Source organism: Serinus canaria, chromosome 4 (assembly GCF_022539315.1).
Source record: "Serinus canaria isolate serCan28SL12 chromosome 4, serCan2020, whole genome shotgun sequence".
NCBI lineage: Eukaryota > Metazoa > Chordata > Aves > Passeriformes > Fringillidae > Serinus > Serinus canaria.
In genome coordinates this window covers 29,528,868-29,552,354 of record NC_066317.1, presented here as the reverse complement: position 1 = coordinate 29,552,354, position 23,487 = coordinate 29,528,868, and the positions used below count along the sequence as shown (strand labels likewise).

At 37.7% G+C, this 23,487-nt stretch overlaps 1 protein-coding gene across 2 annotated transcripts; it reads right to left on the bottom strand.

Annotated features, from left to right (window-relative positions):
• Positions 1-2,053: 2,053 nt before the first annotated feature.
• Positions 2,054-22,819, bottom strand: RBM46 (RNA binding motif protein 46). Of its 2 annotated transcripts, none has more exons than XM_050973662.1 (6): positions 22,038-22,819; positions 14,389-14,550; positions 10,446-10,913; positions 8,495-9,277; positions 4,890-4,949; positions 2,054-3,620 (listed from the first exon to the last, which is right to left on the bottom strand). In XM_050973662.1, exons 2-6 carry the CDS (start codon positions 14,537-14,539, stop codon positions 3,595-3,597), a joined length of 1,488 nt encoding a protein of 495 aa, XP_050829619.1. In that variant the 5' UTR covers positions 14,540-14,550; positions 22,038-22,819; the 3' UTR covers positions 2,054-3,594. The 2 variants fall into 2 exon arrangements, with proteins under 2 accessions (XP_050829619.1, XP_009099452.1); XM_009101204.4 differs by lacking the exon at positions 22,038-22,819 and adding an exon at positions 16,719-16,845.
• Between the last annotated feature and the right edge of the window lie 668 nt (positions 22,820-23,487).

Genomic DNA, 23,487 nt, shown 5'->3' with positions numbered 1-23,487 from the left:
ATAGTAGTTGTGCAGCACCCATATTTTTGGAAAAGGCCTGTCCTGTCTGGGTCATTCCTGATAGCAGGTGCCCTCCTGGCGGCTTGACCACTCCTTTCATGGCTGCATGGGCCTGGCTCCTGAGGAGGGTAAGGGTTACTGATGCAGCCTTTGATTAAGCCATTTTACTCCTTCTGTCTCTCTGAGTTTAGCCATAGACAGCTCGGAACAATTTCTAGACATGAGGGGGGCTCCTTGTTAGTATGGTGAACAAGTGGCTGGTAGAGAAAAGAGCTCTCAATGAGTGCTTTAAGCCTTCCCTTTGCCTGGCTGTTTGGGGCTGTCCAGACTCTAAATGCAGGAAAGCTGTATTTAGGACTGCTGGATCTTTTATTTTTTTTCTTCTGGTCCAAGTTTTCTTTCTTCTGGTCCAAGCTGGACACTAAACAGTGTGAAGAGATGATAAACTGATCATTCTTTGTCATACATGCCAACTGCTGTCGAGAAATTTGTTGAGAGGACTTAGAACAACTGACTTCTTGGGGATGGCTTTTACCTCAAAAGTGTGCATTAACCCAGTATCTTCCAGGTGACTTGCTCTTTAATGCTGTTTCATATTTAATATTTTTTAATTTCTATTCATTTACTAACTCTTATTCATTATTATATAGGACACGAACTTTGGTTCCCCACCCCAAGCAACGTAGTAATAATATTAGAGGGATGAGGGAAAAAAAGGCAAATAGATGAAAATGGTAATTGTAAGAATAATGACCTCCTTTTCTTATTTAGGGCAAGTTTTTGATGCAGTGGATGTAGCTCAAAGTAACAGAACTTTGCTTCACCAAAGTCAATGACCTCTACTTTCAGAGGGGCTTTTAGTTTCTACACCAGTTACAGAACAGGGTCATACACCAATGTACTTTTTACATTACACAAAAGTATGCAAAAAAAAAAAAAGGCAACACTGTGTTCTGTCACAACTTTTTTAGAAGAAATACATGGTGGTTTATTTTCCAAAGGTTAATAAGCTCCAGTGAGATTTTTATAACGCATGAAAAATATGCTTGCAATTTTGCACACTGTTTAGAGACTTCTAATGATGTGTTCTATATAAACTTCAAAAAGCCTGAATTACAGCAACTCTGTGCTACTGCTGCTTCAGCTGCTCATTTCTTACACCGCTGTTCTCAGCTGTAGAACAAAGACAAATTCTGCCGGAGGGTTGTAGTTGGCTGGCATCAACCTAGTACTCATTACACTCACATGCTTGATAATGGTTTAGTACTGTCACACATGTTGGCAATATTAAAACAGTTGCCAAGATAAATGTTCATGTTAATAAAAATGGGATTTGCTAGTTTGTAGCAAAACTGGGGGTTTTTCTTGCCTCAGTTGGAAATCTGATCAAGAAGGATGTTACACACCTCAAAAATGCAATCCCCAGGCTTTCTACAGTACTGGGCATACCTCCTTTTGTCCACTGAGGAGATACTTTTGTTTGTATCTCTTCTTCTGGTATTCACTCTAATATTATGCAATCTTTGTGCACCTTGGTCTACAGCTCCCTTAATTAGCTAACAAAACCAATTTTACCTCAGTTTGCTGGGTTCAGATTTCCATCAGAAATGCAAAAACCTAAGTCTTTATCAAGACACTTGAAATATTAAATGAAGCTTATTTCAGCAGTCTGTAGACTAGAATTCTCAGACTGCCAGGAAAATACTTTTAAATGACCAACTCTGTGTCTTATCAGCCTTATACTGTATTATTCTATCCCAAACTGATTTTTGTCTTGGCCTTAGGAACTGCCTGCTTTAAACACGGATTAAACAAGTTCCCTGTTGCCTTTCCTCATGAGTTTTTTAGGAAATCCTAACCTTTTAACAACTTTCACATGCGATAAAAGGTAATTAACTAACTTGCTTTCCAAGAATTACTTTTCTTTTTTAAGTCTTCACTCGGCCCCTTAATCACCATTCCTTTTGTTCAGCAAAGCACTGGAGCTCTGGCCAAAGGTTATTACAGAAAGCAAAGTGAATCCTGCAAAGTAAGTTTGTGAAAGCACCATGGCTAAAATAATAATTTATTTTTCTTTTACACACACCAAGTATGAACAGCATAAATTTAATATAAATGTTAATTCGCGTACAGAAGTCCAACACATTATTTCAACATTAGAAATTGTAACATGAAAAAGAATTATTATGTAGCTAATATCAAATGCAAATAAAATGAAACTGCTGTAACTGCACCTAAATTAACAGCAAAAAGGACAATTTAATATGGTGATGAAATACACTGAACCAAAATACACAGTGGACCACAACAGTTGATTGCTTTTAAGAAAAATTATTCAACTTGAAATCTTTCCATTGCATTGTTTTCTGTCTACATAATATTCCTTTCTGACAAACAATTTTCAGATACAACAGCTTACAAACAATACTTGCATAGGTGAGGCCCTTAGACATTTTAACCACCTGGTCCATTCCTTGTCAATGAACTGAAACTATGTATAAAATTCCAAAAATAAGAATGGTCTACAGTATTAGTTTCAGATTGTTAAGAAGGTTAAAAAAAGGTTGGTTTATTTTGTCATTCAATAAATAAAGCACTTGACTGAGAAATGCCAAAGAGTCACAATAAAAATAAAGATGGCTCACTCAAAATGAATTACATATATCTGATTTTAAAAATCAAAAACTATTTTCAGTTTAATGCTAAACAATGTTTTTTAAGAAGAACACGGCCTGATTAGAAAGTGAGCAAGCTGCTGTTCCACATGGCTACCACAGGCAAGCACAGGTGCTGGTTTCAAGGGACAGCCTGGATAAAAGTAAGGCCTTTATGAATATGAAAGCACACATTTGTCCCAACAGGGAGGTGCTAACAACAGGAAACACAACCTAGTGAGCTGTACATAAAAGCACATGTAATCTGTATCTGTCAAGATTTTTTTTTTGCCTGTTTTTGTCTCCAAGAATTAACTAAGGTATTGAACCTCAGTGTTATGACTACAACAATGTAGCCTGATGGTACATTCATGTAAAGTCCTTCAATGTACCATTCTTCCACTCATGTACTGCTAGATCAGAAGCAAAGATTTTATTGGATATGTTCTTCCTATAAAATTTTGCATCAAGTTAACGGAAGCAAACTTGCAGATGGTATTTAAGTCTCATATTATACATGTTTATGATTGCTAGAATGGTGTTCATTGTTTTGTTGGTGGGATTTTTTAACATTTGTTTAAGATTTATTACATACAATAGAAGCTGAAAAAATTCTCTGTGAATATACAAGAATAGGAATTGTGGCAAATTGTTTCAACACTAAATATAAATTACTGCTGTATAGGCTATTACAGGTAATAAAAATCTTTTAAACAAATTATATTTCAAAACCCAAATTTAATCAAACTAACCAAAACAATTTAACATTCAATTTCACTAATCTTTAAATTGAAATGCTTAATACACACGCTTTGAAGAATTATTCATCAATAAACATGGAATGTGAATTTCCAGTAATTATGTATCAGTGGGGTGTTCTTTTTCTTTTCATTACAAGATCCAAAGCAATAAATTCCAAACTCCTCTTCTTCAGGGATATTCAAACCAAGTAGGGTGTACAGTTGGCTGTGGAAAGAGAGGGGGAGGAAAGAGATTTGATTTCAGCAAACATACTGCATTATCCATTTCAAGACGGACTTAACAGTTAAGATAATGGTATAATTAAAGCATTCACAGTCTTATACCAGTGCTCTTCCCTTTCCTCAGCAGCACTAACTCAAAGTAATTAAGAAACTGTTAGTCAACTGCTCAAAGGGTTTTTTTTCCAAGAGCCTTTTAGTTATAAGAGACCCCATTCTTCAGTATTGAATGCATTTTCTCATCATATATACACACACACTTAACTAAACTTCAGAATAATAACCCTTTGTTTCACCTTCACTGAATGCAAAATATTAATGCAGACAACCCTCAAGTGCAGATTAAGTCATTGTTCTGAGCTATATTAGCTACATATCTTATACATATCATAGCAGCAGTCATTCATATTGCATATTTGCCACCTTACATCAGAGTCTACACTCAACTAAGCACCAAGTTCTGCCTGATCTACTTTGCATAGACAAAATCCAACTTCACTGTGATCATCAGTGGACTAGAAGAAAACATGTTAATTATATCCTGTTTTGAAGTGACTGACTCTACCGAAGGCAAACAAGTTATTTCACAGATAAAGTCAGTCCAACATTGTTGTACCTAACTTACTCTTTTCCAAGTTCTCTTACATAGACCAAGATTTACAAAATCTGTGTTCCCTGTTTCCCAGCAGCTGAAAAATAACTGAACCTTTGGGAAATGTTCTGTGTGCCTGGGATTAGAAGATTAGAAGCTTCCAGCAGTAAAGTTAACACAGAGTAAACACAGTTTTAATGTCATTTTTAAACTGCCTTGTAAGCACCACTCCAAAAAAAAAGGAGGTCTCAGAAGTGACAGATATACACACTTCAATTCATCCACAATAGCATGTTCAAAACAAAGGCAGAGGAGACAATAGTCTCTTTTACATGAAACTGTGCACCACTTTTGTACATAAATTTAAACCCAAGCTGGAAAGGTAAATAATTAAGAAATGACTGAAAAAATAACTCAGAGACATTTTAGAAATAAAAGCCATAACCTTCTTTGAGCTGGAGAAGAACATCAGACTGTGTGATCCATCAGCAGGTAGAGGGCAGTAGAAATATGGTCTCCTTTAGAAAGACCAACAGAGAATCTCTACAAGGCACCTTAGAGCTGTGTCTGTGAGGAAAGTACAACTTCTCTAACAAACAGTGCAGCCAAGACATTGACTCTCAGAGAGTGAAAAGCCACAATGAACAATCCTGAGAGGCTTACCTTTACTATCCCACCATGCTGCATTCAGGGACAGCAACGTTATATATGCTTGCTCGGGGGCTGTAAGAAAAACCATTACGTGTATGTCACCTGATAAATATTTAAGACTTCTCATTTCATATTGTTAAAAAACTTCTTGTACTGCATTCTGAACCTTTCTAAAGATCACTAGAAACCTCCAAATCACAAATTACCACTTATAATCTGTATTTGCTAAACAAAGCCAGTAACTTCTGTAGTTTTTTCAAACATCCTACAATTTGTGGCTGTTGATTGTTCCAAGAGCAATATAATTAACTTTGATAAAGTAAACCAAGGCAATGTTTAAGTAAAGAAAATTCCTACAACAAAACATGAAAACCATCTCACTTGACCTTTAGGTTTGATGTCCAAAATCTAGAAGAGCAATCTGGAGATACATTTGCTCTGAGATACAGATGCTAAATACAGACTCTTGAACCAGCTTATAAAACTTTTATCCATGACCTGTAACTTGCTACTGCATGCAGTATTTAATACGTTTAAACAAGTGAATTCATGGTAGTAAGATACAATGCCTGCTCCACCTATTTAAGTACCATTTACCATAAAACTTATGAGGGGAACTGGAAGAAAACTATTATTTATGTGCTATAGTTAGTTATTAAAGGCTTTTCCTTGAAGATTTATCAGTATATTTTTCTTATAAATACTTTAAAATATTCTCTTCTACCTAGAAAAATAATTTCATAAATTGTGTCTCAGGGAGATGTAGCATGAAATAGCATGTGTAAAAGCACAAAGAACATCCTGTAGTGAAATACCCATTTAAAACCTGGCTCAAACTTCTCCCATTTTCCCCATCACCCTTAAGTAAAACTCAGGAGGGGATTTCCCAAGACTCAGCCTTTGCTACAGAGAGTGTTATCTTAAGGACTAGAAATAGGTAATGGTAGAAGTATTAATTCTTCTGCAGGACATTCAGGTGTTTCCCTATTCCTCTCCCTATCTCCCTACTTCTCCCCCTGACAACATTCACCTTCTGAAATTTCAACATGTAGCTCTGCTCCCTTTCTCATAAATGGACAGCCAGACGTGATTTTCACACTTTTACCTAAGCCTGAGTGTTTTCACTCCCTTGATGTATTGGTGATTTATCTAGTAACATTAAAATATAGATTTTTAGTCTTTCCCTGACAGCACAGTTTTCTGTGTTTTCTAAAAACCATCATTTTCAAAATATTCAGGTGACACCAAGTGGTTAGTTGTTGCACTGCTATCTGCTCAGGACTGCTGTGTACCACTACCATATAAAGTACTGTAAAAACCAAGTACTCTGTAATGTGTGAAAGGAAATACAGAAACACATACCACAAAAAAAAAAAAAAAAAAAGAAGACAAAAAAAAAAAAAAAAAAAGAAAAATGAAAAAAAAGCCAGAATGCCTTGAGATTTTTAACCAAAGCAGCCCTTTCTCATTTACTCACCTTAGAACAGCTATACGTTTTAAAAAGAAAAATAACAGCAAAACCCAACCTGTACACATCGTCAAAAATTAACTGGCCAAAAAATTAAGTTCCTGTAAGAGAAATTACTTACCAGAAAGAATTATAGTCCCTACATCATCTTTGTACACTCATGTTTATAGTAAGTTGCTTCCAAGAAACACATTCAGACTTTTCTCAAATCACTGCTAGTTATCAAAAAATAACCCCAGACAAAACCCCCAAACCCCAAAGAAAAACCACAACCCATACATCCATCAGCAGTATCAGCATCATTCAACACTTCCATGAGAAGGAAGGACTCTGTCACATCTAGCAAATCGTCTTTACCTGTAGCTATTTCTTTCGACACAGAATATATATTGAACTGGAACAGAAACAACTTCTTTAGATTAGAAAGGGAAAATAAATTGTACTTTTAGACTCCCTACGGCTATATTTCAGCATCACAACAATGCCAACATCAAAAAGGGGTTTCTAATCAATATGAAAGATGTATATCTTTCAAAAGTCAGCCTTGCACGTTTGATTCAAATCAGGGCTCTGTATGGTCTTTACAGGCCCAAATCCTCACAAACCAGAATGAACAGAGGCCATCAAAAGGAAAAAAAAAGTGTTATTCAAAGAAAACAAGACAGCATTACCATTAAGTAGACAGCCATTAGGTAGACAGCTGTAAAAAGCAAACCTGGTATTTGAGAACTCTGCTAAATACCAGTTCACATTAACTGTGATTGTATGGCACAATCAAGTGCTAAAAAGCTTTAGAACACTATTAATTTAAATCCACTTTAAAAAATTTTCCCTACAGCATTTGTAATTATAACTGAGGAGATAAAAATCTCAACACATACTTTCTTCATTTTTTTTATTAGTCTGCATTCAGGATTTGCCCACAGCTGTGAATAATCACTCTTAATCTAACTTTAATTGTTCCTTTGATTCTTTTCCAGAGAAGTACAAAACTTTTGTTCTCCAGAGAGAACCAAACTTTAGGTAATGAAAGAAGCAAACTGGACAGGTACATAAGGTCAGGCACAAAACCTGCAACTGTCTTTATTCTTCTTTTAAGGAGAGCCTCACACCACTATTTTGAGTTTAGTACCCTTTTTATCTTTGTGTTTAGGATTACATGGGTTATAAAGGTGTGGCCCTAATTTTCCTAGCTAGAAAAATATGGAAACAGACATTCAACTAGTCAAATGCTGTGTGTACAAAACCAGACATAGATACTTAGCCATTTATTATTCAAAATCACTTTGGCCATCTGAAAGCATCACCTTCTAGAGGTGTCCCACTAATGTAAACTAGGCACACCACTGCTGAAGTTGACACAATGTATAAGGCTTTGTGTTCAGAGGTTCTTTTTCCTCTAAGACCTTTTGGCCATGCCAAATCCAAACCCAAGGAGAAGAAAGAATGTAAGCAAGAAGGAAAAGCTTGTTTACATTTTAGTCATGCATTGCAAAAAAAAGGCATCACAGTCAAGCCTAAAGTAAGTCTGCTATGAACTCATCCAAAGGAAAAAGCTCACCACAGCCATCATACAACTCAAGAGACTTGAAGAACAAATGCTAAGTAGCAGTATTAGGAAGAGAAGAATGGTAACACTATTTTAACAGTGTAGTGCAATCACTTTTCCAATTCATCAAAATTAGAACAGGTGAGGGAAAAACCCCAACCAAATAAAAAAAAATACCCCCCCCAATTTTATAATAGAACAACTTTCCTCTTCTAGTAGTTGAATTCTGATTTTTAAAAATTGCAACATATATAAGTGAAGATGGTAGAACACAGACTTTCAAATAAATTTTCAGCATCATAATTATCTCACAGATGACCTTAAACTTAAGTTACTTACATGTCATCTAATTCTTCCTTATACATCATTCCTGTAGATAAATGTAAGCAAAAATTACCCTGGCATTGAACTGTTTAGATACTTACAGTGTTTTCTCAGTGCTCTCATCTAATGGTCCAGACTCAACACAAGAACCAAGTCTTTTGCAGACTACTTTATACAAAACACACATGTGCACCAAGATATGTATACCAAGAACCATTTAAAAGTAACTTTTCTAGCTCCAGTTCCTCATACATAATCAAAAATGTTTATGCTTACCTAGATGTAAAAGTGTGAACTGTGCTGCCAATTCCTTTGCATCTTCTACTGTTGTACAGAGTTTCTCTGGCATGAAATAACTCTGGGAATCATCTGCAATACTAGAAATAAGCACCTTGTACACCAAGAGTACTTTCCCATCCTGACTTGTGGTTGAATACAAGCAATATTCTGGTGGTGCCCAGCTATTTTTATGGCAAAAATAATCCAGATGCATTACTGCAGAACTGAAGTGACTCAGCTTTAAAGAATACATGCTAATTGGAGTAAGCTTTATTCCTGGAAAAATGGGATATGTACTTCTTTCAACTTCAGGAGGGCTTGGACTGTGCTGACCATTCAGACGAACTGAAAGACTTGCTGGTTTCCCCAAGGATTTTTGAGTACCATCTTCTTTGTTAGGAAACCCTAAGAGGTTTTCAGAACTGGGACTTATCTGACCATTAAAATGTTGCTTCCAAGAACTTTCTTTGTTAACTGGCTTTGCCAGTGTTACCTCAATGCTGGCTCCATCAATGCACTTTCCATTCATAATAGACATAGCAGCAACTGCATCTTCACGGTGGAAAAAATGAACAAAAGCATAGTCCCTCAACTTCTTCACACGTTCAACTACTCCTGGCTTGAATTTGTTGAATTCAGCTTTGATTTTGTCCTCTGTAGTAGATATCATTAAATTTCTCACATACAATACTTTGACTCTCTGCATAGTTTCTTCATCAACTACTTTCTCAGGATCTGCCCAGTCTACTTGAATAGTATGACCCCAGGGCTGGAATGTTCCTACAATAAAGAACCATTATATAAATAAGAAACACGCAAAGGAAAGCAGAATCATTCTTATTACCTGTCTCTACAAAAAGGAAACATGATGCATACCACTAGAAACTGGGTTTTGTTGCCTACCTCTACTAAATCTACCTGAAACTGGTAAAGTAAATGAGACTGCAAAAATGACAAGTGTTCTGTTACCTTTGGGTTCATTAAGCACCATAAGCTGTCAAGGACTTTGTGACATGCACACAGAGTCACACAAAAGGAGACCAAAAGTAATGTATTTAAAAAACTACTAAACACAGCTTCTTCAATAACACTACCACTTGAAAGAGTATGGGCAACACCTGGAAATAGTAATCTAAATGTACAACTGCAGCACAACCCTTCCTCTATGTTGCAGCAGATGCCAGAACTCAAATTAAAATAAAAAAACCAAAACCAAACTTGCTTTGTTACTCATGTCAACCCATCATTTCCCATATCATACTGGTTTATTTTTTATTCAGTGATCTGGAGGTATTTCACCCACCACTTTGCAGATATATATATAAAAAATATACCAATTACATGTTGAATATATTACATACTATTATAAGTACTATATTGATACTTATTATATGCTTGATATTTTATATATTGTATATAGTTCTGCATATTTATTTACTTTCTTTTTCTTTCAAAATTATTTTCTAGTAAAATATTAAAGACCTACCTTTTTCTAAAATATGAAACATTCACGTATTTCATAGTGATGAAAATAACATTACTCATGACAACCCACAGAAAATACAAGGCACATGCAAAGCATTATCCTTTCTAAGCTCACTTTTAAGAGAATTTGAATGCAGAGCCTTGTGCATGTAAATGAAAACTGAATGTGTGCCCAGAAAAATACATATTGGCATAAACACCTAAATTACATAAAACTGATGTGTATTTTTTAATTGTCAGAACTACCTAAATTACAGCTTCTTAAAAAAATAAGTTAAAAACCCCCACAACTACAAAACATGTATTAAAAAAATCATCCTTAGCCAAAAGGCAATACTGCAGTTTTGTAACTCTCAAAACACCTTACAGAATGGAAAACAGAAATGATCCACCATCTCATCCCCCCACAACATGGAAACAGATACTCTCCATAAAAACTCATTTTAATTACAAACAGATTTACCTGGGATTAGTCGTCTTCTAGCCATTGCAGCTGCTCTGTGAGATTCATATTCTACAAAGGCAAAGCCACGATTTTTAGTTTTGTCGGTGGCATTTGGATAAACAATGACATCCACCACTCCTTCTGTAACTTTTTTCATTTCATTCAGTATTTCTTCTTTCTTCTTATCTTTAGGAATTGCTCCAATAAATAGTCTGCAGTTGTCCAAGCTTACGCAGACACCAATAAACTTCCCTGGACGAATTTCATAATTATTAAGAATCTTGATGGCCAGCTGGGCTTCCTCTTTAGTGGTGTACATGACAAAAGCATAGCCTCGGTTCTCACCACTGAATTCCATCATCAGTCTGAGCTCATAGATCTTCCCGGCTCTCTCGAAAACAGGCACTAGTTCATCTTCATACATATCACGAGGAATCTTACCCACAAAAACTTCACAGCCACGAGGTGGTGGAGGACCTTCCCAACCTTAAAATAAATGGTCCAAGAGCAATCTTAGTACAAATGCACATTTTTCCCACATCCGGTTTGAATGTGGGAGTTATTTATTTTTGGTCTCAGCTGAAAACTAACACATTCTGTCTTATTTCTTTTATATTTAAATTTTTAAAAATGCCAGAAATCCATAGTATGCATTTCTTTCAGTTCCATCTCCTGGGCTTTTTTCCAATGGAATTTGTATGACAACACACTGAACCTGTTTATCAAAAACACTGACAGGTTTACCAAGTTTTTATTTCAGTCATTTTATTTATTTATTTATTCATTTATCATTTATTTATTTCAATCATTTTATGCCCCTAAAATTTTATTTCAGTTATTAATAAAACTGATTTACCTAAGAAAGATACCTAGGTAAGAACTTCAGTTGTATTTTCTACTACAATGCTTTAAAGTTACAAAATGTTTCTCGGTGCTTCTTGCCCCCATATTTTTATAAATTTCACTAAAGTCCCAGTGCAGCACTTTTTGAATGATGTCAAGGAAGAAAAAAAAGTCCAAAAATTTTGCTTCCACCTCCATTTATCCAATAAAATTGGACTCCCTAAGAAAAGCTGGATACAGAGCCAAACTTTCTGCAACAGCCAAAAAGATGGAACGCTTTTACTCTAAAAACAGACCACAGTTTTCACATGCAGGATGATAGGAAAAAATGAAGCAAAAAAAAAATTCCACAGAACAAGTCAGTCTTTGATTGACATCCAAAAGCTTCAGAACATCTATGCCTCTCTCCTTAAGCCAAGGACATTTAAACATTCTTTCACATCTCTGCCATATAAACTGAAAGATATGTTCAACAGATAATGTAAAGGTGTATTTATGCATTTAATATTATGGAGTTATGGTCTTCAAATACAGCACTCCATTTTCCCAAAATAATAAAAAAAAATTAAAAAGTTTGTTTGGCTTGGTTTCTTTTTTTAAATTAGACAAACAACTCAGGTAGAAGGTTCAAAGGCAGACACTTAAATCATGACTAAAAGCTTTTTCTAAAAGTTTGATGAGGAAGGTTTTCTACAGGAGAAAAACCAAGGAATACAAAGATGGTAGAAAAAACTATACTAGTATGACATGACAAAGCATAATGAGGCAAGGTGAAAAAATAATTACTCTTGACAAGTTAACACAAGAAGATAATTAAATAATGTACTTCAGTTTGAAGTTCAGAATAAATTATATTTAGATGATTTTGTAATTAACTTTTTCCTTCATGTATTGTCAGAGAGCCTGTAATTTACTTTTGAAAAAAATTAACAGAAGTGAAAGATTTTTGCCTTCTCTCAAAATCATTTTTCATCCATAAACTGTACAGAAAGAAGTACGTGGCACACAGGGAAGCTACCAAGGCATCAGAATCGACATGCATTTTGGAATCACACTGCCATGACTTATCGAGGAAAAAGCTTGGCTCTGTTCCACACAGCCTTCTATATTTTTATCATTTTCACCTTTATCAACATCTCTGACCACCTGAGCTGAGGTCTGACTGGACATGGCAGCTAACACCATTTGCAGGCTAGTACTGCCATCCCTCACATTGTGCCAGCCCCTTCCCACATAAAAACAAAAAAACAACTGTACACCACTTAGGAGCTCCAAGGACAAAGGCAATGGCACACCTCACTAGAGAAAAAAAAATCTGCAGGAGTAATGAAATTAAATAGCAATCTTTATTTATTTATTAACAAGATAAACTTTTACCATCCTTCTCAGCCCAGTAACTGATTGAACAGGGATTCTCAATAAGCAAAAGCCACTTACCACACAAAAATCCTCCTTTTCAATTTTAAAGCTGCACACTAACCCAGCAGTACAGCATATTACTGCCAACTGGAATTAGCCTTTGACTCCTGACTTAAAGGAAACTGGCCTGTGCCACATTTGCCAATGAGGGACATGTACTTAGCAGAGCACACACGGAAAGTTAGTCAAAAGCATTCCACAAGTAGCTGACAGAGCTTCCTTGACCAGGTACTCGATTAACTGCTGAATGACAGAAAACAGGACTCCAATTTTTGCAGCAGTTTAATCAACATTAGTCATAATCCTCCCACTGTTAGTGTCCATATCATCTTGAACTTCCACACAATTCTAATGACTTACACACCTAGTGACATCACTGGGTCCACTGCTTAGATGGCAGCAGACATAAAACTATGAAAATTCACTTCCAGCTTTTTTTTTAAAAAAACACTGTACAGATACATTTTTCACAAGTGGCATACACTAAACAAGAACTGTGCCAGGTAAAAACCTGTAAATTTTAAAGCAATTTTCAGCCACATCTGCTGAGAACAGAGCTGACAGTGAGGTTATCCTTCGACAGCAACACAGGCTTATAGAAATCACATCTTAAACAAGGAAAAGTCATAGTGACACCTTCATTTATAAAGATACTGTAATTTCCTACTCTCAAACATTTAAGCCTCACCTGGCCTACAGCCACTTATAGTAACTCAGAGTAACTGCCGACCAAAAAAAAAAAAAGCATTTTCAAAGTCCTATGAAAACACATGAAGATTTGAAGAAGATATATACCTGACATCAATAAACAGACTGATGGAAGAGATACCTCATCAAACCCATCTAGTTTCAGAAAATATTAATAAAATTAACTTTGCTAAACAAACAGACTTAATATCATCTAATGCTCTAATTAAAATACATTATTAAGTAAAAGATGTACAATAATTTAAGAACAGGGTGAACTTAGTGATGTCCTGTATTTGTTTTTCCAGTGCCATTTTCAAAAGTTTCACAGGGCTTCCTTTTGTTATTTTATATAGGCTTAGTAGAAGCACAGAAAAAATGTAAAACAGAGAAACTTCCAGAGAAATAATTTTGATGCACCTCTAACTTAAACTCCATACAGCAATAAATAAATAAAGTTCATGCTTGTGAGCATAACTTATAAAGACACGGGATCACAGGCTACAAGTGAGAATGAACTGAAAAAGCCGCCCAACATATCTTCCTGCTTCTCTGAAAGAAAAAGAGTTAATCTTCACTGGTCCTCTCTCAGAAAACAAAATTAAAAAAAAAAAAAAATGCTTTGGCCGATGCAAGTGGTAAGGTGTAAGAGAAGACACTAAGTAGGTTAGGCCTCTGTCACCCACTTGTTTTTCCCTCCTGTGTCCCTAAATGTTTTGAAGCACATTCTCAGTCATATGGAATACACCTGGCTTTGTGAACTCCACATCTGTTGTGCTACCTGTCAATTTCAGGTAGTTTTAAAGGTGTGATTTTTAAGTTCACCAAAAGCAAATGTTCCCCACAGTCTAGCTCAAGAGATCTTAAATTGCTGGAAACTGTAAAACCCATCAGGACCCTCCCCATATGAGTCATGTTTCTTAGACTGTTTTCTTAAGCTTCTGCTACTGGTCACTGTCAAGATACACAACATGAGGCTACACCAATTTTCAGTCTCAAAAGAAACACTTACCTGGTGGAGGACCACCAAATTTTCTTTGCCCATTTTGCTGAACCATGCTGTATCCAGTCTTCTCCATTAGGGCAAGTAAAGCTGCCCCATTCTGAGCACCACTTCGGATCTTGCCGCATCCATTTGCTGCAGCTTTATTCTCCTCATGCATATCTGCAACAGCTTCAACAGAACATCACAAATATTCCAATTCAGCAAATTCTAAGTTATTATGTGCATACAGAAGCTACCAAAATACAGAAAAATCACTCCGGCTATACTTGCCTATTTACTGCAACTTTGTTTAGCACGAAGCTTCAATCCTACACCCAGCCACTACCACCTGTGTACCTGCTTTCAGACCATTGTTCTGTAGCCGGGATAACCTGGAACTTAACCCAGCTACAGAAATATGTATTGTAACAGATTATTAAATTATCTATACTCAAACTCTCTTAAGCTAGCACAACATAAGTAACACAACTATTTTGAAGAATGCTGCCCTTCAAGTGAAAGAAAGAATTCTTTCATAAACCATGTCATCACAGTTGTGTAAGGGACCAAAAAGCTACTCCATGTGACAAGTTCTTATTACTTCATTTTATAAGAATGCCAACTATTTCAAAATTGTATTTTAGTATTAAAACACTGGAGGAGCACCTCAAGTCCATGCCCAGTCATTATAAAGAAGTCAAAAAACTCATGTACATAAATAATTTTGTTAATACCAATATAAAATAAAATTAGGCAGAACAGTCTGGCAAAATGAAAGGTTTGAAATAATCCCACCTCTGGGATCTCTATTTTCATGGCTTTATCCATTTTCACAATTTCAAAAACTAAACCTTATTGATATGGTTGCTGCTTCCCTATCCCCTATTTCTCTGGCATGCCGAGATCTCACCCAACAGATTTAGGTTTCTGTCACCCAGGTGATGAAAAACATCACACCACTTGGCAATTACCAATTTTGCTAGTCAAGCCAATAAAAAAAAATCTCAAGTCAGATGTTTCTTTCACTGCCTCTTTTAAATTCTGCAATTTATTTATTCTTTTCCCAAAATTATCTGCCCTAAGGTGTGCTTAGGCAAGCAATCTTTTTCATGACTTCAATCTTTGTCGAAATGCCATTTCCAAGTGCTATTCCAGTTCTCGAGAAATGCTGCCCAAAAAATCATCACCAGAAAAACAAAGGTACCACTGTTTGTTCTTCAGTGCCCCTTACACTTTCAGCTTTATTCATCTTCAGACTCAGGCTCCAAAATATGTCCTGAGACATCTCCAGTTTACTTTTTGTAAGAAAAACATTTAAAAACAGCTTAAAGCTCACACAAACATTTCTTGACAAACCACTAAGGTTTTTAAATATATAGTAGACCAAATTTATGGCCTGTTCCCCTACTACATTTATGGCTATTATGCAATGATATTACTATTGAAAGGTGGGGTGCAGCTTATTCCCCCACTCCTGCCCCAGCTTTGTAATTTCAAATGTGCTTTGAATCAATGTCATTACTATTTTTAAGTGCATTTTTTCTCAACAACCTTCACATGACAGACCCCACAAATCCTTCAATTAGAATGGTGTTAACAGTTATTTTTCCCACCTTAGGAAAAACTCTTTTGGTGGAGATATATTTTTTAGTCTTTTTGTCAAGCCAGTATTCACTTTGGAGCAGGAATCTATGCAAGCAACCACTCTCAAGAAGTTTAAATTGTATCTGTCACAGGGCACTAAAAAGGCCAAATTTTTAAGAAAACTCCTGGCTTCGTCAAAAGGAGATTCCAGAAAGCAGCAGGGCAGAGTACAAAAAGAAAAAAAAAAAAAAAAAAATTCCCCACAGGCACAAGCAAAAACAGCATGGCTCCCACCAGCTAGAGATGGTGTCCCACCTCCTTTCAGCAAGCGAATTACATTTACAGCCTACAAGTTGCACAGTGATTCTGTATTTAGGAAATCTTTCGGCAGCTTCAGGCCTAACAAGGTATGGAGATGACAACGAAGCTGGAGCGAGGGAGAGGCAAACTGATTCTCCCTTTGTCGTCGTTATCTGCAAGAACAGCACCGTAGGAGCCCACAAGGGCGAAGCGGCCCTGAGGAGCTGCAAGAGGCCCATGCAGAAGCAAGCCAACCTCGGGCACGCCCCGGGCACAAACGCCACGGAGGCGAGGAGGTACGGCTGCATGTGGGACAGTAAGGGAAGGCAATAAACTCAACACACTACCCACACCCAACTCCCCCCGGAATCTCTCTACGCTACGCCCACGGACTCGCACTTTCTCCACACCGCTTCATCCCTCATCGCGCTGCCTCCGCCTTTCCCCACGGCACGGCAAGGACCCGAACCCACCACTATCGCCAGGCAGACGAGGCCAGGGCATGACTCCCCGTTGTCCCGTCGGGAGCCGAACGCCACAGAGCACGGCCCGGCTGCCGGCGCTGTCAGCACCTCATGCGCCCGCCCCCGCGGGCATGCATGGGGTTTCCCTCGCTCTCAACCCGCCTGGCCAATCAGCGGGCGCGGAGGGCGGGCACGGACACAATTGACAGGCAGCGCCAGCCAATAGCAGCGGGCAAACGCACCCGGCACGCGAGAGCTCTTTAAAGCGGGCGACGGTTGGGCGAAAGGGGACGTGTCCGGCGCGCGCGCGCCGCAGCCGCCGCTGGAGCCGTTGGGACGGCGCGCGTCGCTCCCGCCCTCAGGGTGGGCGCGCGGCGCCGCCTCACGCCCCGGCGTTCCATTCCCGCTCCGTGGCTGAGGGGTGCCGGGTCGTGAGCCTGCCCTTACCGTTTTCAGAACCTGGCTGGTATATCTTTATTTTTACGTCCTGAGGCTTTTATCTGCTCCGAAGCGGCATATTTGGGCCTTTAGGATGTGATCTGGCATGCACTCGTTCTTTAAGGGAGTGTTTAGTCTTGTTCAGGTCCGTGTTGACAAGTAATACCAAAGTGAAGCATCAGTGAATCAAAAAGGTTGGAAAAGACCTCTGAAAAAGCCAAATCTAGCCTACAACCCAACACAATCATGTCCAGTAGACCGTGGCACTGAGTGCTGCATCCCATCTTACTCAGGGATGGTGTTGATCACCTCCCTGGACATTCTATTCCATTCCAATATTTGATCGCCCCTACTGTGAAGAAAACTTTCTTAATGTCCAACCTAAACCTCCCCTGGGTGCAGCTCAAGGCTGCATTCTCTGGTTGCCTGGATGAAGACATGGCTGGTTTCAATCCCTGTTGGCTCAGTTAATGTTTCAGTCTCTTGGAAATGAACCCCATGAGCCTCACAACAACTGCAGTCGCTCCAAGCCAGTTGGGTTGGAGGCCCTGAGGTTGTGGCACTGCTCTTGAGCTCCCATCACAGCTACTTAGGGCTCACGTAGCAAGGCACATATCCAATGTACCAGGGTTAATATAGTGTGAGGGATTAGCTTGCAAGTTCTTCAAGTTGTTATCATATAATGTTGTGGCCCGTTTCCCCCATCTAGCAAATTTAAGTCTTTCAAAACAAATATGCTTTCAACAAAAACTTCTCCCCCTCCTTTTTCCTAAGGTTTGCATGCTTAACTGCATTTAGTAATAAGGCAGAGAATCCCTGAAATTTTACCTTCAGGACATGCAAATTCATCTTTATTATGAATATATTCCAGAGTTTTTAGCAATCTCACTTTAAATCTGTACTGCCACAGAATTACCACATTGTCATATTTGACATTTAGTCATTTGAGTTTGCTTATTTTTCGAAGAGAACGCATGTTGTGCTTTTATTAATAATGGCATGTTACACTCACCATGTAATTTACAGATAGTATGTCTCCATTTAAAAGTTCTGAATGGCCAACATACCAAAGCTATTGCCTTCAAGATTAAATTTCACCACCTTTTCATTTCAGGTGCCTGTTTGGTTTTTGTTTGGTTATTTCCCCCCACCCCCACATCTAAATCAGCCACGAAGCCTCTCACAGGAATCAGTTTGGGGTATATTAAGTCAAATAAAGTTAAGGGGTATATTAAGTCAAATGTCAAATTTGTGACATTTTGACTGCAGCTGTGTGTCCCTGTTACCTTAGAGACTGCTCACTCCCTGGCTGAAAACTCTGTGTGTCTCAGTTGTTATTGGTGGTAGGAAATACTAAAGGAATGCAGGCAATCTCTTTTAGATGAAAAAAAAAAAAAACCCACACAAACCCACAATTCCTCAGCATTTTCTTTGTATTTCATATGAGTGACACCTTGCTGAATAGGTTGCCATGTACAGCCATTTCTGGAGTACATCAGAAGGTCTCAAGGAAAACATACAAACTTGCAATCAGGTTTTTCACTTAAAATCACCGAAAAGTATTACATGTTTATAATCTCTTATTAAACATCAAAGGTGAACATAGGAGCTAAAGACCCCTGCCTTTCTGAAAGAAATTAATGATCCTTTTCTTCCTCTGTTCCCCATGTGCTACTTGAGTGTCAGAGTTGTCAGTGCACCCTTGCCCACAGGTGTGAGCTGCTTTTCTTTGATAATCTGACTGTTCACTATAATTAGGGTTTACTAAGAACAACTGTTTCTAACATGTATTTTTCTTTTCTGTTGTTCTTTTAAGAACAACTGTTTATAACCTGGATTTTGCTGTGTCTCATAATAAAATCTGAGCTGAATATTTGAACTCTTTTTCCTAGTAAGACATAATTTACAGGGGAATGTAATATTTTTTATTAAATTAAGAACTATATTGGATAACTTCAGGTCTTCAGAAGAGAATTTACACACCTGAAAATTTTATTAACTTGTTTTGCTTGAATTTTATGAAAAGATGAGAAAAAGGAACTAGGCCCAAAACATGTTTTGGTATATATCACAGCATTTATTTCTTTTTTATTTTTCTATTGAATCAGTACCTTAGGACATAAACGTTTAACTTTCAAGCCTGATAAACAGAAACTTATTGTAGGATTATTCTACAATATTTACAGCATAACTTACCAAAAAGCATTTGGCACCAATTCTGGTTAGAAAATTACCTTAAATTGCAAATAATATACTATTTGCACCAAAGTTTTATACAGTTCCTTTTAACACTCAGTTAGTTTCCTCACTGGTGTCTAGTTGAAATTCTCATGGATCTGATGGATGAAGAATAAGGGCAGAGTCTTGCCAACATTATGACATGGATTCCTTTGGCTAGATTTGAAAATGGGAAAGAGGTCTTTTTCTTACACATTTTATTTTATAGCACTGCACCAGACAGTGCTTTTCTTTCTAAGTTATTTTAAGTAGCTGTAACACAGAAGTCCTTGATATTTAACTTCTGTTTTATTGGAATGCTAGCAAGTCCCACTATATATATTCCTGGAGTGGGCTGTTACTGCAGTTGTAATATACTTTAATAGAAGCATTAGATTTTTTTTGTCAGAGTAAATTTTACTATGGCCTGGAGCAGAAAAAGAGGGTATGTAGTATTTCTCTACACTCTGACAGGTTTGATATGTAGGTAGTAGAAATACTTTAAAAGGAACCAGACATCCTTTGAAGTTTAGACAAAGGTCTCTGTAGAAAACCTAGACATAATATGATTGTAAATCGAATTACAGTAAGCTGTCTGGAAAGACTTCTTTTCAGTCAGTCAGTCAATTTTATTTTGGGTTTCACTTTATCAAGCACTGCAGTGCTTGTTTATTAGGATCCTCCTAGCAAGGCATCCTAGTGCCTAAAGGGTCTTTTTTCTTGAAATACACGGTTTGTTCTCATTCAGCTTTCTGCCTTAAAAAGTTGGAATCTTTTTTAATTATAAAATTACAAGATCTAATATGGCTGAAATGAGCATTTGGGGGGAACAGAATATCAATTGTAGAGAAAAGTATAATACAGAGTTCTTTTTTTGGGAAACCACTTTGAGACACATGTCACATGAATTTAACATACAACGTTAAAAGATATACAATGAAGATGAAAAAATAGATCCTGGTGCAAGTTCTGTCTTCACTTTGATGAGTACAAATGTCAACAATTGCACTGATGTAAATTGAATTAAATCAACTTTAAGCCAATATTGCTGAGTGTGGAGTGATGTAAAATGTGCATTAACAAAGTGTGTAAAGTATTTTGTCTTTTTTTTCCCCTCATTACGTCCAGAACTATTGCTTTCTGTTCTCTCTAAAAACCTGGGCCCTTCACAACAAAAGCCATGCCTTTATCACTGAGTAAAGTGGCAGTTTTCTGGCAATACAGCTAAGCCTGACAGGGAAGGAGCAGAAGGGAACTGCAACCAACCAGCCACAAAGGGTTGGTGGAAAAAGTGGTGAGTGTCAAGAAAGTGAGGAAAGGACAGGAAGGAAGGAAGGGCCAAGGGAGGCAGAGAAAATCCTGTCCTACAGCATTGTGGTCTTTTGATGTTCCACCATCACAGAATGCTTTCCAGTCTGATTTTTAAGCAGATGTTTCAAAAGGATTCTGAAACAGAGATATATCCTCTTCACCTCTGTGGAGGAGGAATTGAAGAGGATTGGCAAGAACATGGCTACTGCCTCAACAAGCTTGAAAAGAGTTTTCTTCACTTTGTGAAACACAAAGAACTAAAAAGCAGGCTTCCTTCCTCACACCACTGGTGTCTCAGTCCTCACCAAAGGGATTGGAAAGTTCGGATGCAGTCCCTGCTCAGTGTTTTATTTCTCTGCAAATATTGCCAAAAATACTTGAATTTATGGCAGTTTCTGTGAAAATCCTAAAGCATATCTCAGCACTGAAACTAACTAGGTGTTAAACTGTAAAGTCATACTGGATCTGACATTGACATTAGGTGGAAGTTTATCAGGGAGTGTGAAGATTTTATATCACATTAGTTTTTGAATATTAAATAATTCTGGATATAATTACATTGAGTGCAACAGTGGACAACAAGATTTCATTCCATTTTTCCTAAATTTAAATATTTAAAATACCTTTTGAGTAATTTGAAAAGTGGAAAGAGGTCAACGTTTCTTTGGGTTGCTCATACTTGGCATTGAATTCCTGCTTATACTGAGAATCCTAAAAGGCATTGATGTATCCAGTTCATATCCTCTAAATTTGCAGTCCAGCTGCTGTGAGCTGCTAGCTAGCTTTTAAGTCAGGAAATTCCAGACTGTCAATACCAATTGTAGCTGAACAGCTTACAGTGCTTCTGTGTAATTTTCTTTATTAGGGATATAGTGCTCTGCTTGGAGACACAATTAAAAAAGCCTGAAGCAATGTTACCTGCCATTTTGGATGTTTCTTTCATTTATATACATACACATTTTCATATATTTGTCTCTTATATATGCACAGAATATATAGGAGACAAATATATACCACAATTTCTCTTTAAGGTTTCTTATGGTATTAAGTACCTCTAACAGAATAGTTTTTAAATGATTTTCTGTATCTAGCTATTGTCTGTCCTACAAAGCCTAGTGACACAGCCAAAACTGTGGTAAAAAACTAAACTGAGAATCACTAACTACTACATCGTGGGCGACTATTACTATAGTATTAACTATAGTACTAGCTGTAAAATCAGTGTTTATGCAGCTTAACTGGCATAAACACTGATTCCTTCTCGATTTCTGGTTAGATGGTATAGCAGTGAAATAGGAATTCAAAACCAAGGTTTCTAGACCTACTGCGAAGTTATATCGACTTAGTAAATCTTTTACTTACTCGTTCTTTAAATGCGAGTTCCACAGTTAACTTCTGTATTTGCCGGAGACGATGCATTTTCCTGACTCTAAGAGAGCCACTAGGTGGGAGTGTGTTATCTTAAAAGGCACTTGGTCAGCCACGGCAGTTGTCATTTTGGAGGAGCTCCAGTCCTCTTTTCCTGGCAGCCGGGAGATGCTGAAAGTCTCTTCACACCTCTTCCAGTTGGTGGTGATCGATTTGGCATTTTTCGACGCTCATCTCCACACTGGACGCCGGGGAGATGCTGCCTGCCTCGCTGCACCTCTGGCCCGGGAGGACGTGAGCTGGGGCAAGCAAAGGCTAAGACTTCATAGAATCACAGAGAATCCTGAGTTCGAAGGGACCCACAAGGATCATTGATTCCAACTCCTGGCCCTGCACAGGACACCCTAAGAGTCATTTTCCAAATGATTCTTGAACTCTGTCAGGCTTGGTGCTGTGACGCCCACTTCCCTGGGGAGCTATTCCAGTGCCCAAACACCCTCTGGGTGAGGCACCTTTTCCTAATACGCAGCCTAAAACTCCCCTGATGCAGCTTCATGCCATTCCCTCGGGTCCTGTCACTGGTCACCACAGAGGAGAGATCAGTGCCTGCCCCACCTTGTCCACTCACAATGAAGCTGTAAATCACAATGAGGTCTCCCCTCAGTCTCTTCTCTAGGCCAGCCTAAGTGACCTCAGCTGCTCCTCACATGACTTTCCCTCCAGACCCTTCACCATCTTCCTGGCCCTTCTTTGGACACTGTCTAATAATACTACAAGTGCCACCCTTCAAAAAGTCTGTCTCATATCCAGACAAGGAACACAAGCTAAGTATGTAGAAAGCCCTGAGGACGCAGGTGAAAATATATTCAGAGTATCCCCTCACTAACATAAAAGCTAATAATAACAATTTTTTAAAAAGCCTTGTTAAAATATATTGAAAGCCAGGCATTTGCCAGAGGTAGAACTGAAAGGTGATAGAGAAAGGGTCTTTTGAGGAATTAGTCTATAGGAAAAAAAAAAGTTGTAGCAATATTCAACACAAAAGTGATAGAGCAATTTTCAACATATGCTAGTTCTTTTTTTTAAAGGAACATTAGTTCTAAACTGAGAATACAATAAAAGGTATTTTAGCACAGATGAGTGAATTCCAAGTAATGACTGAAGGATGTGTGTGTTCAACTCTAAAGATCCAGGATGATACTGTTGGACTAAGAAGTAGACAAAGTACAAAGTTTTTGCTGTTTCCACAAAGTACAACTTTGTGGAAACAGCAAAAACTCTGATTTTCACATCAGGAATATCTGAGCTGTAAGACTGTAAGTGGAAAAAAAGTACTGCAAATTATTATTTATTGTTCCCTGTAGTACAAGAAGGGGAAGGACAAGAAATTTTTAAAAAGTGCTTTTTCAAATATCATAATTTATCTTGCCATAGAGCCTTTCAA